Below are 16,946 nucleotides of genomic sequence, written 5' to 3'. Positions count from 1 at the left end.
TTTATTAACCATAATTCATTTACTTTATATTCCAATGAATTGTGTAATTGTTGCAATTATCTTTCTCACAATTTTTAAGTGAAAGTCCATGTGCCATTGCGCCTAATGTTCTGATGGGGGAGGGAAGAATATAATACCTTTGGATCGTAAGTGCAATTTGCTATGTTAATGCCCCCACACAATTTCCTCTTGAAAATTAATTCATTATCACTAATTAGATTCAAATAAACCATTTATTTCACTTTTTTAACTGTTTTCTATATTTATCTTTGTTTTTCTAACTTCCCAATTGCTTATATTAATTTCTAACTTATTTCCTGTTGCCCTACCATCTGTAACAATTGTACATTTATTTTCCATCATAATAGCTGTGGAAATACAGAGGACACTGAATCAACTTGGAACACCTCAAGATACACCTGAATTGAGGCAACAGCTGTAAGTATTTAATTAAACAAAAAGAAAAAGGAAGAATGGGAAAAAATAACTTGTTATATTCCTTTCATAGTGTGTAGTGTTACGCTTACTGGAGAAAACAATGGGAAATTAATAAGTTATTTCTGCTTCCCTATTTGTACCAAGCTTTTGTGTAAGTTTTTCCATATCCAGAGTAGGCAGATGTTTGTTTGTTGTTTTTTAAAGATATGGCTTACCATATCAAAGCAGAACTTCTTTAGTTACTTTTCTTATACTTCTTTTTCATTTTCCAGTTTTATTTATTTTAAAAATCTTTATTGTTGAAAGTATTACATATGTCCCCTTTGTCCCCCCATTGACCTCTCCTAGCCCGCCCCCACCCCAAGCCTTCACCACCCTATTGTCAGTGAACATGGGTTTTCTTATACTTTTTAAATAGGTTGTTTTTTATGGCTTTTGAAAACTAGTACTCTAAGCTTCTCTGTGTGTGTGATTTACTTCCCATGGCTATCCATCCCTACAGTGCTACAGTGACCAGATTTTTATTTGGTTTAGATCAAATACATATCCAATATGAGCTATTCCCCAAAAACTTATACCAACATACTTGAATTTCAGGAAGCATTAGTCTCTGCTAAAAAATATAATATGTTTATATAATACATATTTCAGTAAATTAATATGCCGTTAGAAGAACAGCAGTTGTATTTTGTGGTGTTATAGATTTTACAGAGTGTTTTTTTACACGTTTTCTCATCTGAAACTTATAAAATTGGGGTGAAATAAATCAAAGAACTATTTTCATTTTGCTTATAAGGAAAACATGTTCATTCGGGGTTTGATGATTTGCCCAACATCATTCTGAACCTGAGTTTTAAATCTTAGCTCAACACAGACACAGCTGCAAATTTCAAGTAACATATATATACTAGAGGCCCAGTGCACGAAATTCGTGCATGGGGGAGGGGGAGGTTTCCCTCAGCCCAGCCTGCACCCTCTCCAATCTGGGATCCCTCTCACAATCCAGGACTGCTGGCTCCCAACTGCTCGCCTGCCTGCATTCCTGATTGCCCCTAACCGCTTCTGCCTGCCAGCCTGATTGAAGCCTAACTGCTCACCTACCAGCCTGTTTGCCCCTAACTGCCCTCCCCTGCAGGCCTGGTCACCCCTAACTGCCCTTCCCTGCAGGCCTGGTCACCCCCAACTTCCCTCCTCTGCTGGCCTGGTCACCCCTAACTGACCTCCCCTGCAGGATTGATCGCCACCAACTGCCCTCCCTTGCAGGCCTGGTCCCTCCCAACTGCCCTCCCCTGCTGGCCTGATCACCCACAACTGCCCTTTCTTGCAGGCCTGGTCCCTCCCAAGTGCCCTCACCTGCTGGCCATCTTGTGGTGGCCATCTTGTGTCCACATGGGATCAGTCATCTTTGACCACATGGGGGCAGCCATCTTGTGTGTTGGAGTGATGGTCAATCTGCCTATTATTCTTTTATTAGATAGGATATATAATAAGTTATATGCCAAACATTGGCTCTGAAGGAAAAAATGAGGAAGAAATTAAAAGATAGTTAATAATAATTCCCATTTCTTACCAATTACAATTTGAAGAATTTACAGTTATCTCTAATTTATATTGTATTTCTCTGTTGTGTATAGATGTCAGAGTGGTAAAAATGCCCTAATCTAAATAATAAACCATCATTTATTAGAATGAAATGAAATAGAAACACATAATTCTTAATAGTTACAATATTTTGCTAACATTAATAGCAGATTCTGAATATGTAGATATCATTAAAGTGTTCTTTTTAGAATTTTAATTATATGACTTTTTCTAAAGGTTTAAAAAGGCATATTAAAAATAGGGTACTCAGGAAATAGGTACAAATAGGTATAATTCTTCCTTATTGGTCAAGTGCAGATGTCTGTATGTAAACATATTCTTCTGTAGTGCCTCGCTATTTTAAAGGATCCTAAGTGGTGACTAATATGTGTTTAAAATGAGAGATGTTATTTAATATGTATGAGAGGTACTGATGTTGTAATTTATAAAGCATCAAATGAATACTAGCTTTTTTTAGTGTCATGTCCTTTAGTTAGAAATCCTTTAACTTTATAAGCTAGCTAGCAAGTTAGATGTAGATACTGATATAATTTACTTCTGTTATTGTGGCCTGTTCACTCTATGGAAAAATGCTATTTTTTTCAGCAGCAAACTTATATAATAGTAAATTTGTACTATTACTTACTACCTTTCCCCCTTTTCTCTTTTGAAGTATTTGTAGGATATAAATTCCCAGGTAGAGAAATATGAGAGGCCAGATATACCTTAAGACCTGAGAACTGGGCAAAGTTTAAGGCAACAAATCCTCTTTACTAATTGATGACCTCCCAACTGTGGGATGCGGATAAAAGGCTCCCACACCCCCAGTGTCTCAAACATCAGACATCTCATAATCTCTAGTTGGCTTGAGTCATCTCCCTTTCTAAATGGCTACTGATACTTATTTCTCCAAGTTTGGTTACCCATCTTGTGTGAGTAAAGAACTTTCCCTGTCATGTTTACTCAATATTTATCAAAGAATAGATTCTGACAATTTTATTTTCATACAGAAATTCTGAAGCAGTCTGTAGAAAAGTGATTTTTATAAAACTATTCATCAGGATTAATTCAAGTGGCAGAGCCATAGCTTAATGAAATATATTTATTCTTTCTCTATAATCTGTGTTTCTCTCTTCAGGCAACAGAAGCAGCAGTATACTAACCAACTTGCTAAAGAAACAGATAAGTACATTAAAGAGTTTGGATCTCTGCCCACCACCCCCAGTGAGCAGGTACCCAGCTTTAAAACGCATTGTTGATGCATTGAATGTGAAAGGAACCCAATGTCTTTTGGGATCTTTGAACTGTTATGCTAGAAAGGAAATTAGGGTGGGGGGGGGGATTCTATTTGAGATTAGTTCACAGAACACAAAACTATATTTAATTGCCCAGGTAATATCCTGTGGTTCAATAAAGCAAAAATTATTTCCATGCAGTTGCCCTGACCCATAATTAAATAAGTGCTCAGAAAATGCCTCCTGAGTAATTGTTTCCTGTCCTTCCAGGACCGACCTCGCACAACATGCACACATTCAAGATGTGAGGTGTCCTAGGGGCACATATGTATTTCCTTGCTTACTTAGTGGGTGTTTAGTTAGGTAAAAGTATAAGGTTTTATTTTCCTTTAAAAAGAAAAAAGGAGAACTACTTTAAAATAACCTCAAAGTCATGACCCAGATTTTAGGATGAAAATTCAAGGTAAGGACTTCAGCATTATGGACTTTTTGCCTCAAGGTAAATTTATACAATGTTTGAACATATTGTCAGAATGTTATTGAGAGTCAGTTAGTAAGATCCTATAATTGGAGAGTGAGCAAGAATTTCAGAATTAAATAAAGAGTCAGCTAGTGGTAAAACTGCTTTTGCAAATTCTGTAGAACTTCACAGCTTGATTCTAGTAGGTTTTTATTCCCCTTTCCTCTAGCGTCAAAGGAAAATACAGAAGGACCGCTTAGTGGCTGAGTTCACAACATCACTGACAAACTTTCAGAAGGTCCAGAGGCAAGCTGCTGAGAAAGAGAAAGACTTTGTGGCCCGAGTGAGAGCCAGTTCCAGAGTATCCGTAAGTATTTAAAAAGGCATTGTAAAAATGAGCATAATACTCTAGGGATCCCTCAAAAGTCCACATTGACGTGTTTTTTTAAGTCATAAAGCTTAGAAATCAGTACTTGAGTAATGTTGAAGTGTTTCTGCTCAGTTTTTAAGAAGGATGATAGTTATATAGTTATGTACTACTGTGGTTATTTTGTCCATGTCATGGAACAAACTATTATAGATTATATTAAAAATATAGAAATATTTTGTCAGAAAAGATTAGGGGTCAAATCCTAAATAATATTCCCACACTTACTGAACCTGAAGCTGTTACTGTGCTAGTGTAGAGAGCATTCTACTCCGGGGCTGTATGAAGGTGGAAATGCACAGAGTGAATATATTGTACAAATGTTGAAGAATATTCACCTGGAGAAAATAAATGAACAGATAATTTAGAGTAGAATTTTGACTTAGTCTAATTTAAAGTTCCCTTAGACACTATCACAAGTAATTTTCTTATTTCTTAATGTAGAGTTTCTAAGATTATGTTACATTTTAATTAAATAATGTTTATTATATGCTCTTAGAAATATTTAATGAGTGCCATCCTTGTCATCTTAGGGTATAATATTATTATAATTTGAAGTAGTTGGCCTACAATATTAGAACAAATTGTTTTTCTTTACACATATATTCACATGCACATGTAAAACAGTCTAGGTTATTGTAAGGGAAAATGTGAATGTTGTGGTGATGTGCGTTTTTTCTTGCCCCTTCTCAATCCACTCTTTGCTAAATTATTCAGGGTGGTTTTCCTGAGGAGAGCTCAAAAGACAGGAATCTTGTATCGTGGGAAAGGTAAGAGGTATAAAACATGATACAGATCAAAAGGTACTTATTCAAATACATTTTATGTATTATGATCCCTAGAACAGAATTAAAGCTTTCAGTATATTATATTATGACTACCCTAAATTATTATAAATTGAAAACAAATAATAACTTTGAAAAAAGGTTTGAGTCAGTATTTATTGTATAATCTATAAATATATAAAAATATTCCAATATAGGAATAACACTTTATAATTATTTGTCCAAATAAATATTATTGCTTAATTATCATTTGATATATTGACTTGTGTGAGGTCTAAGTCAACCAAAAAGAAATATCCAGCTGCCAAATACAGCTTCCAATAATTAAATCATAACTCTAAAAAAAATAGTATCTATCATATGGAATAAGAGTAAAATTTGATGAATATTTCTGTTATATTCTTAGAATTTGAGCAATTCTCTGACTTTAAAAAATATTCTATTTAGTATTTTTTAGTAGGAAAGAAGTCCCATTGTTTTAATACAGTCTTTCTTTTTTCCATATTCTTTTCTTTTTATTAGCCAAACTCAGTCTCAAGTGCAAGTGCAAGATGACGAAATTACAGAGGATGACCTCCGCCTTATCCATGAGAGAGAGTCTTCTATTAGGCAACTTGAAGTAAGCTTTACATTGTAGAGTCGGACTGCTATTCTGTTCTTAGTGACTAATGCTGGGGGAGAGGTTGAGAAAAAAAAATATCTATTTGGTGGCATTTCTGATATAAATTAGAATAATTCCTTTAAAAAAATCTCTTTAGAATTTGTGCCTGGGTGAGAGGACATCCTCTCTCTGCTTTAACATTTTTTTTTTTAATTCTTTTAAGTCATCTCAGGCAACTTTAGCATTGAGAAAAATATCAGTGTGGAGGTAAATGTCTGTTCAGTGAGTCTGATGCCTTCTATGGCACATGATTCATCTGCATGTATAATGATTTTTACAAGGGCTTTAGAAGTATTTTATTTCTCTTTAGTATGTTTATGACATCCAAAAGATCTAAAGCGTTAGTTCTTATGGCACCTACTTGTTCCCTAGAAGGTGAGCTTCTAATAGCTAACAGTAGCTACAGTTTATTGAGGGCTTCCATGTGCCAAGTACTATGGTGACAAGCTCTGTATGTTCACTGTCTCATAAGTCTCTGTGAAGTGTTAACTGTGACATTACCATCGCCATATTATAGATGGGGAAACTAAGACAGGGATGCATATGTAAATTGCCCCATCCCTCCTGAATAAAGTGCCAACACTTTACTCTTTAATCAGGTAAAATAATAGTTATTATATATTGAAGAAAAGTAAATTTATAACTTTTTTATCCATCACATTTCATAAATTTGCATATACCTAATGTTTTATTCTTTTAAGTTGTCAAATTGATGTATATATTTTTACTAGGAATATATCATAACAAGAATATTTTATGCCCTTATGAGGAAATAGCAAGACTAATGCTTGTGATAACAAAACAAATCAGATTATATAACATAAACTTAGTGATAACCACAGCTCTTTCCTAATATAGATCCTTCATTTCCATCCTGATGTGCTTAATATTTTTAATGTCGCAAACTTATTTTAGGGATTGGTTACAGTTATTCAAGCTCTGCTTACCTGGGATTGCTTATAGTAAAATAATTTTTGTTGTTCCGAAATTTATGTATGGCGGTTTGATTTTGTTTTTTTTTTTAATTTTCCCCTTCTGTGTATTGGGGACTGAATTTCTGATTTTAATAATATGTACCTTTTTCTCTTAGGCTGATATTATGGATATTAATGAAATATTTAAAGATTTGGGAATGATGATTCATGAGCAAGGAGATGTGATAGGTAAGACCTGCTGATTAGATTTCATGAGGTGTGAGCAAACTACCTGAAGTTTACCTGTGGTTACTTCTCAAACAAGAGTAACTGCTCCCTCTCTTCCTTGTTTCCTCTGGAATCAAAATCATAGTATACAGCAGACAAATCATAGTATACAGCAGACTTGGCATTATCTAAAACAGATCTTGCCCTAGCCAGTTTGGCTCAGTGAATAGAGCGTCAGCCTGTGGACTGAAGGGTCCTGGGTTCTATCCAGACAAGAGCACATGCTCAGGTTGCGGCCTGATCCCCAGTAAGGGATTCTCTGGCATTATTGATGGTTCTGTCTCTCTCTGCCTCTCCTTTCCTCTCTGTAATCAATAAAAATATGTTTTTTTTAAAAACACACACAAAAACAGATCTCATTTTTGGCTCCTAGTGCTTGAAATGACCAGACTCATTTATTTTAGAATACTCCAATTTAATCGGGCCTCCTGCTGAGATCATGGAAGGCACCAGGAGAGTTGTCATTATAGCTCATTTCCAGGACCTCTGATCTTATCCCAATCTAATTCTCATCACAATAAGGACTTTTGGGAAAATCTGTGCTATTTATAATTGTGCGTGTGATCTTGCCATTTAGATTAGAGGGAATAGGAAGCTATTTGCCCGATCATTCATCCTGAGAGGTATTGGTAGATTTATTTAGTAGTATTACTTAGAATTCTTTTTTAAAATTTCTTAAAAATAAACCAGTGACTAAGGCTCCCTTTAAGTTTTAAATGTAATAGTGATTCATTTAAGGTGTCATTGTCAGCACTGATCAGGATCCTGATCATTTTGAAATATGAATATATATATATATGTGTGTGTGTGTGTGTGTGTGTGTGTGTGTGTGTGTGTGTGTATTTAATATGCTTTCTGAATTTGGTTCCATTGAAATACTTGAACCTATATAGTTCAATAGAACTATTATTCGTCCATTCTAAGTCTCTTCTCTCACCCTAGTACAGTGGTCGGCAAACTCATTAGTCAACAGAGCCAAATATCAACAGTACAACGATTGAAATTTCTTTTGAGAGCCAAATTTTTTAAACTTAAACTATATAGGTAGGTACATTGTTATTAACTTAATTAGGGTACTCCTAAGCTGGCCTTTGCTAAAAACTCAAGGGGCCAAAGAGCTGCATGTGGCTCTCGAACCGCGGTTTGCCGACCACTGCCCTAGTAAATCACAGGGCTATTTCAGGGATCCAGGTGAGCAATTATATTGCCTTGGATCAGATAGTAATATTAAACTTTGGATAAGGAATGCATTTGATCTTACTTTGAGTGAAATCTAGTGAGTTGTGCAGCTCTCTCACTAGCATCTACATGTGCTTACAGTGGTGTGTGTGTGTTTGTTTTACAGATAGCATAGAAGCCAACGTTGAAAATGCAGAGGTGCACGTTCAGCAAGCAAACCAGCAGCTGTCGAGGGCATCTGATTATCAGGTAATATTAACTCGAGTAAATTGTCTTATAACTTGGACTTTTAACTGTGTGAGTGTAAGTGTGTGTGTGTGTGTGTGTGTGTGTGTGTGTGTGTGTGTGAGTGTGTGAGTGAGTGTGAGTGTGAGTGATCAGGTGTAAAGTGGCTAGAGTTGTTTAAGGTTAAAATCCCATGGAAGACAGGTCAGAAATATGCCAGTCAGTGTAAACTGCAGTTAGCCTGGATGTTTCAGGGTCGAACCAGAATCGTGGCCGCAAGGATAGGAACTTTAATGTTTAGCGTCCTGAGGGGAACAATAGGGCAGGAACGCCAGGCTTTCCTGACAGGCTCTGATGTCACCGTGTCATTCCAACCCAGAACCTCTTGGACAGCCTGTTTCTCACTGTTCCCTTCCACCTTCTCTTCCCTTGTCAATGACACTGTGGACTAAAGAAGCAAGAACTTTTGTCCCACAGAGATCTCTTCAGGTCCTGTGGAGATTATACATTCAAACCTCATTTCTTGAACATCTCCCATCTCGAACAATTCAGTTCTCAACCAAGTTGTTCACAGAAAAAATGTCTCGGTTGTTAAAGTTACCAAACTTCGTTTTCAACCTGACAACCCTTTCATACTGATACCTCAGCAAGACAAAAAGCGTCTCTCATGCAACAAACAACAGAGAAAATGCTTTTGTTGCTGGTGAAATCAGTTTTAGAACATAAGGAGTGCTAATGTTGCTAAGGGTGTAAAGAAACAGTAATCACAGGCAATGGAAGAGGTAGAAAACTGTTGTTGATTTGGATGAAGGAAAAGCAGTTAGTCGGTGGTAGCATTTCGGAGGCAGTGATATATGAACAAGCAAAGATGCTGCTTGCTGACCTGGAAGACACCCCTGGACTGAGTGCTGAAAGTGACTCCTTTAAGGCTAGGAGGGGGTGATTCGATAAGTATAAGAAAAGAAGTGTTTATTTATAGATTAAACAGTACATTAGACATATATTGTATATAAGAAAGATTAAAATAATCATTTGGGGATCAATTTACATTATTTCTAATGGGAAAAAAATGATTCCGTTTTTTAACAAATTGCTACTCAAACAGCCTTCCAGAACGGATTAAGTTCGAGAATCGAGGCTTCACTGTATTCAGTGTCCTTGACTATTAGGTATTCTGTCAGCATTCAGCAGTCCCTTCACTCGGACTAAATTGATTTCTTAAGTAAGTCAGGTTAATACAAGGAGTCCATATGTATGTGCCAAATATAAAGTATGTTTAAAGTACTATATGCATATCAGGACCATGAATTATCAATATATTATTTAATATGTAGACCTTTGATGTTCTAAAGGAAAAAAGGCCAGGCTTTTTGGAAACCACTAAGTCCCAGCTTAAGATTTAACTTCCCTTTCAAAACTTCATTTTTGTTGTTGTCCATAATTATTTTCTCAGACCTTGTTACCTTCTTATAAAATATCTAAGATTTGTACCATCTTAGATATTTCCAGTTGCTTTTTACTTTTCTCACTAACTATAAAAGATCCCTTTAATGTCAATGCTATTTTTTCACTGGACAGATTACTGCATATTCAGTGATATGTAGAGAACAATGAAGCTGTATAGAGACGCTGAGTTATAGCCAATTATATTCACTGATGGAGTAATGCATACTTACCGTCTTTTTGCATGTGATTCAGATGTGCACGGCTGAAGAATTAACGTCATTGTGTCATAGACTGTATTACTCACAAATAGTTACGCACACGGTAATCTGTAAATGCCAACAGTTACAACTGCTCAAACATAGTGTGTAGCAGGATTCGTCAGTGACTGGGCTTACATATTATTTCGTTTGGCTTTTGGTTTTGGGGGAATGTAGATATATAAAAGTTTTACTTTTCCTCTTCCTTGTGCATGGAAAGCCTGCAGCCTCCCTGGGGAAAAGAAACACATCTTCCCAGGCTGCACCTCCAAAACTGGAGCTTCCCTAATGCTTAACTCGGGAGGCCCTGCAGGGATGAGAAAAGAGCCACACAACACAGGTCCCAGGAAAAGAGCCTCTTTCCAATAGCCCTACTGGGAGCCTTGATAGTAAACTACTGCCTTTGCAAAATAGGGTGCTTCTAAATAGGTTGGGTGGACCATGAGCATAAAAGAAGGTGATAAATGGTCTTACCACTGCAGCACCCCAAAGAGCCTCACTGCCCGACCCTAGGGAGGGTTCCCCAGGTAACAGCTGTACTGTAGTAGAATGAATACCTCTGACTGTTCATAAAGGTGCATTACATGTGTCTGGGGTAACCAAGTGGGGTCTGGGGAAAATATGTAAGCATAATATTGAAACTGTAGAGGAATTATGTTTTATATATAAGGGGTAGTCAGTTGAAAAATTAGATGAATATGTGGAATACTGAAAGTATTCACCATTTTCAGGGTGACTTCAGAGTCAGAAACATATCTTTATGTAAATTTAATGGTACTTCTGGTTGACACAAAGTAAATTTACAAATTTTTCTACTTTGCAAGAAAAAGGATTCCTGCATGTTGCTGTGAGATACACAAGCCGTTAAGAAATATAGAAATCTACAACTGGGCCAGGAATGAAGAATGGAATAAATCTTTAACCTTTATATTTTAAATGACTGTATCTTAATTTTTTTGCCTCTTTGTTTTTTATTTGTATGTTGAGATTTTGAATGCAGTTTTCATGAATATGAAAGAATGAGAATGATTTTGGAAACTAATAAATTAACCTTGGGAAAAATTGCTCAACACTTATACTTGCTGACATTTTCAGAGAACTCATTTTGAAGAACAGCTTTTTTTTTAAAAATGTATTTTTCAATTATAGTTGATATATAATATTATATTAGTTTCAGATATACAACATAGTTATTAGATATTTATATACCTTATGGAGTGATCACCCCAATAAGTCTAGTACCCATCTGACACCAACATATATTTATTATAATATTATTGACTATATTTCCTGTGCTATACTTTATATCCCTGTGACAATTTTTATAACTGGCAATTTGAAGCACAACTTTTTTTTTAAGAACAATGTTTTGATGAAAGTTTTAAGATTTCTAAGCTTTTAAGCTGTTCCTTGTTTTCATACATAGATAACCTCAGTCTAATGCTTTAAATCAGTAGTTTTTGTTTTCCTGTGTCTTCTACCCCAGAAAAAATACCAACAAAAGTTGAATGATTACCCATTGACTTGTCCCAGACACTTGCGAAAAATATTTTTGAAAAAATAGTTCCATGTGAATTGAAGAGATTTTTAAGAAGCAAAAAAGTACAGCCAAGAATTTTGGGGGCAATTTTACTCTAGAAAGGAACCAAATGATTTTCAGTTGCTATGGTGATGGCTTCTCTACATTTGTAAATATGTTTTTGTTTTTGCATCTGCAGCGCAAATCCAGAAAAACCATCTGCATCATCATTTCTCTCCTTGTCATCGGAATTGTAATTATTGGTGTCATATGGGGAGTGAAAGGCTAAAATTATGAAGGAGCACACTGTTGCACTGCGTTATCTAAATTATGTAGGAAAGCTCCTGTAATCATGGTTTTTTTTTACTATTATTTTAAAGGTGTTGCATAAAGGATAGCTCCCATGCTTTTTATTTGGGGGAAATTTTCCTTTGGATCAAATATGGTATTTCCTAATACTGAAAGTTTTTCTAAATATCAGTGCTGGCATAACTTCCATGATTTTTGGTCTAATAACTCTTATTTTTTTGCCCACATTGTATATGTCTTTCATGTATAATTTATTTATCATGTTGACTTCATTTTTGGAATTAATAAATTTAAAGGTGTGTGTGTGTATGTTCTGTGGGCATCTGTCTCTCTTGTCACAGTGTAACATGCACCCAGACTTGTGTTACTTCAATTAAAAATCTCAAATTTAATTTGGATTAGGGCCAGCAGAGGAAATATTCTCAATAACTTAAAACAAATTAACCTGTTTCTGTTGGCTTTTTTTTCTGGTTTATACCAGCACAAATTATCTATTCAACTTTTACTGTTGTCTTCTCTTAAGACCCTTTATTACTCTGAATGAAGTCAGTGAAAAATTTCCTACTATGTTTCAAATACCTGATGTGTATATGTTAAGCATTTGCTGTAGATTGCCTAGTGAAATAGGAAGAAGGGTAGATTGTTTTTACATAGGCTCTGTTTAAATCTGACATTTACTGGGGAATGTGTAGTCACTTTAAATGTTTGATGTGATTTGGAAGGAGAGTATGACAAATCAATACCTATTGTGCTAGAATTCTAAAGATCCCAACCTGTAACTCTGCTGTGCATTTCCACAGCTATTATAATGGAAATTAATGATTTTTCCTTACATCCTGTAGAACAATGGCCACATTTGTATCCTGAGGTCAAAATTATTGGGGAGGTAACTGTTCCACAATTAATGTTTTTCAGCACCCAGCACTTAAAATAGTGTTTACCTTGAGTACCATTTTGTACCATCTTCACTGGAAAAAAATTGGTGTTTGCCAATTAACTCACTTGCCTTTTTAAAGTCAATGTTGTTTTAATGCACTAATCTGAATACTGTAAAGAAGATTATCTTAGTTTATAGTTTGTATTTTATAATGTTCTTATATAGCAGTTTGATAGCAAAGGCAGTGTTTTATTTGGCAAGCTATGAGCTTCGGGTGGGAACAATAAGCAAACAACTAAATAGGTGTGTAGGTAGGTGATGGGTGATGCAGGGAGAACTCATACTTCCTACCTGTTCTGAAGTCACTGTGAGCCCACCAGGCTCTTTTCTTTGTAAGTGCAGAAGAGCCTGCTGTTTCATGTCACAAACCAGCATCTTATGGCTATGGAAGTCCCGATGGCTTTCACAGATCACTTCAGTTGTGTGGTTTGTTTGTTTTTTTGCCACAGTTGTACTTGATAAATGTTATTATCATGAAGACAAATGCATTTACCTTTATTTATTTTATGGTAAGTTCCCAAGAACAGCAAAAGCACTTAATTTTTTGGCATGATGTTAGCACCATTATTTAAAGTTTAATAATTTATAAGTGATTTTAACTGGAACACAAATCAGTGACTAAAACCAGGAACTTCAGTGACTTGCATTCTTTTAAGAATCATTAATTTTGAAGGGGGAAATTTGCACAAAATATTGGGAATAGAAAGAAAAGTCTTGATTAGAAAAAGAAAAGGATTGCAGTCACCAAAATTTTAAAATTCTTTTAAAATATATATTTTTTAATTGATTTTTTTTTTTTTTTTTTTTTTTTTTTACAGAGAGGAAGGGAGAGGGATAGAGAGTTAGAGACATCGATGAGAGAGAAACATCGATCAGCTGCCTCCTGCACACCTCCTACTGGGGATGTGCCCGCAACCAAGGTACATGCCCTTGACCAGAATTGAACCTGGGACCCTGCAGACCGCAGGCCGATGCTCTATCCACCGAGCCAAAAACGCTTAGGGCAAAATTTTAAAATTCTTGAAGTTTTCCTTTAGGATATATATATATATATATTGATTTCAGAGAGGAAGGGAGAGGGATAGAGAGATAGAAACATCAATGGTGAGAGAGAATCATTGATTGGCTGCCTCCTGCCGGCCCCTACTGGAGGGGGAGGAATCAAGCCCGCAACCCAGGCATGTGTCCTTGGCTGGAATCGAACCTGGGACCCTTTAGTCCACAGGCTGACACTATCCACTGAGCCAAACCAGCTAGGGCATTTTTTTTTTTAATGTATTTCTTTTAGATTTTAAAATCACTTTGAAAGGTGGCAAAGCTTACACTATAGAAAATAAAATTAGAGTTGTTTTAATGACTGTCAACATATTGGAATTGTTTGAGGCAAACTGAGTCTCAAACTGAAGAAGTTTCCTTATCAAATGACACATATTGTTCACTTCAGTGTGCTCCAAAGACATGCTGGATGATGTAGACTGAGGTTAACCAGCTTCTGTTCTTAAGTTGAATGACAGTGTGGCATGAAGTATTTGACCATTGTATTGGTTATTAAATATGATGAAAATGTTTTGGTTTTGCACAGTGATTGATGGTAAAAGAATAATTGGTGTCATTTCAACATAATGCAGGTTCTTTTTTAGTGGGCATGGGATCACTCCAAAAAATATATAGATCTGGATACAGATGGAACTCAATCTAGGACAGCAAACCTTGGGCACAGCATCTGGAATCAGGCCACTGAGCATGCCCGGTTCCCATGGCAGCATCTGCATCCTTGATTGAGAACACTGCTCTGTGGAAAGATTGCCACTGAGTCCTATAGGGTCTTCACTGCTTTTGTTAAAAATGGTAAAATTTTCTACACAATAAAGTGTTTTGAATACCAGTCTTCTTAGACCACTTTATAATGAAGAAAGAAATGACTTTTGAAGACTTCTTGTTCCACAAAATTAGTCTGTAGTTTAGCAAGAAAAGTGCAGAATAGCTTTTATAGTTGGTACTAGAGGCCCAGTGCATGAATTTGTGCATGGGTAGGGTCCGGCCGGCCGGCCCCAATTGAGGCAGATCGGGGCTGGGCCTGTCGGGAGGAGGAGATGGTAGGAGGTTGGCCAGCCAGCCAGCCCACCCCGATTGGGGCCCAATCAGGGCTGGGCCAGCTGGAGGAAGGGGCTGTGGGCGATTGGCCAGCGGGCCCCGCCCCCAAATGGGGTAGGGGGTGCCAATGGGGGGGGTCAGTGGCCTGGGGAGGGGCCATGGGTGGTTGGCCAGCCGGCCCTGCTCCTGATGGGGTGGGCGTCCGATCTTGGGTGGGACTGGGTGGGGGGAGGGGCTACAGGAGGTTGGCTGCCCAGCCACGCCCCCTATTGGGGTGGGGGTGTGTGATCAGGGGCGGGCCAGCCGGCGGGAGGGGCTGCGGGCCTATTGTGGTGGGGCAGGTTGATCAGGGGCGGGGCTGGCTGGGGGGAAGGGAGGGGGCATTTGGTCAGCAGCCAGCTCTTGATCAGGGTGGAAGAAACTGATCAGGGGCAGGCCAGCAGTGGGGAGGGGCCGTGAGGTTGGCCAGCCGGCCCCATCCCCTGATAGGCCGGTTTGCTGGCCACAGTGGGCGTTATAGCGACTGGTCGTTACAGCCGTTACAGTAGCTGTTTTTTTTGTATATATAGATAATTTTTGTTTCTTTAACTAGAAAAAAGAATGTTCTAATAAAAGATAAAACCTGTGTAAAAAAAAAAAGTCATTGTCCACCATTTAATAATAAAGAGCAATTCACAAGGGTAATTTATTCAGCTTTTTTTTGAAAGGTGAAATTGACTTTTTTACACATGATCAGGTTGCTCCAATAAAAATAAATTTTCAGAATGGGATGAAGAGAGTTGTTTGGCTAAGTTATGAGTTAGGTAACAATTTTTAGTTCATTTAAATGTGATAAAAATTTCTCACATCTTAAGTAATAGCATGTTAAAATATGAAGCTGTATATTTTCACGATTCAACGAATAAAAACAAAAAACTGACCTGTGGATCCCAGACTTCTCAAAGGCTAAGCTTACCATAGGATCTGAGCAGCTTGACCTCTGGGCAAGGAAATACACTTAATAAAATCTACACCAGTAGGAGCTGAAAATGAAAATATACACGGTACCCCTTCTTTGACAAAATGCATGACATCTCTACTTAACAGTGCCCAGTTACAGTTCATAAGTCAATGAAGAGAAGACCATTTCCCCCATGTATTTAGGATTTTGTGTCCTAAAACACGGCAGCACAGGTAGTAGTGAAGAGACCGCCTGGATGTAAACACGCAGGGTCAGCGGGGTCCCCCAAAGTCCATGGACACAGTGAAGCTCCTTCACTAAGTTAATAAGACACTGGGAAAACTCAAGGGCAGGCCACGGAAGGTGAGTGCAGCAGCAGCAGGGATGGCCCAGAGTCCCTGAATCTCCAAACATTGGAAGTCCGTGCCTCCTCAGCTTGTAGCAGCCACACCAGTGGGTCTCACGGGGTTGCCACCAGCCTGCTTGGCTGTGAGAGCACCAGAGCAGGTGGCCTGCAAGAGATTGTGAAGCTGCTGGGAAGCCTGCACTTCCTTCAGCCTCTCCTTCTCTCCGGGAATACCTCTCATTGGTCCATCTGACTTAGAACCAGAGTCTGGGAAGAGTAGTTTCTGGCTTCCCTGCCATACAGAGCACGGGCGCTTCAGAAGGCAGCAGTGATGTTGAGGTAATAAAACACTGAAGTGCAGAAAGACCATAAACGACAGGAAGCAGAAGGCCTCCCAGAATTTTCTTCTTTCATTAGGGTTCCTTCGATGGAAAAAAAAACTTAGGAGCACTGCTTCTAAATGGTATGGCAATTTTTCCAACCAGAACCAAGTCCATATATACGAACATTGAGGCCCAAGCACCTAACAGTTTTCTCTTTCCAGAGTTGCTCCGTAAATATTTGCTGACTTCATTGGGCACTTATTTTGTACCAGGCTGCTACATTCCTGGGCACAGTACAAGAGTGAGCCCAAAGAGTATGTTCCCTGCCCTCAGCTTTTGGCGTTCAGCATGTGAAAGACACTTGATGTGTAAGCAAGAAAGAAAATGGTGGGTGGGAGAGGAAGGAGGCATGGGAGAAAGATCATCACTCAGACTGCCTAGCACCTAAGACTCTGGGACCATTCACTCCTAGGGATGGCTTCCTCTGTATCCTTTTCCCTCCTTACCAAGTAACTGAATTTCATTTTCTTGGCTCCATTAACAGACTACTAGGAAATTGATAATTTTCTCAAGAGGGGCTGC

The 16,946-nt window shown here is 37.7% G+C and overlaps 1 protein-coding gene across 1 annotated transcript in view; it reads left to right on the top strand.

Annotated features, from left to right (window-relative positions):
• STX7 (syntaxin 7) overlaps nucleotides 1–14,548 on the top strand; it is a 39,868-nt gene extending 25,320 nt beyond the window's left edge. The window contains exons 3-10 of the mRNA XM_079780335.1: nucleotides 369–438; nucleotides 3,158–3,251; nucleotides 3,944–4,081; nucleotides 4,859–4,911; nucleotides 5,449–5,545; nucleotides 6,678–6,750; nucleotides 8,135–8,217; nucleotides 11,615–14,548. Of these exons, the coding sequence (XP_079636461.1) occupies nucleotides 369–438; nucleotides 3,158–3,251; nucleotides 3,944–4,081; nucleotides 4,859–4,911; nucleotides 5,449–5,545; nucleotides 6,678–6,750; nucleotides 8,135–8,217; nucleotides 11,615–11,704 (698 nt within the window). The 3' untranslated portion in view covers nucleotides 11,705–14,548. The remainder of the gene's footprint in view (nucleotides 1–368; nucleotides 439–3,157; nucleotides 3,252–3,943; nucleotides 4,082–4,858; nucleotides 4,912–5,448; nucleotides 5,546–6,677; nucleotides 6,751–8,134; nucleotides 8,218–11,614) is intronic.
• The last annotated feature ends 2,398 nt before the right edge of the window (nucleotides 14,549–16,946 follow it).

This window comes from Cnephaeus nilssonii (assembly GCF_951640355.1).
Source record: "Cnephaeus nilssonii genome assembly, chromosome: 9".
Lineage (NCBI taxonomy): Eukaryota > Metazoa > Chordata > Mammalia > Chiroptera > Vespertilionidae > Cnephaeus > Cnephaeus nilssonii.
This window is presented reverse-complemented; position numbering and strand designations above follow the sequence as displayed.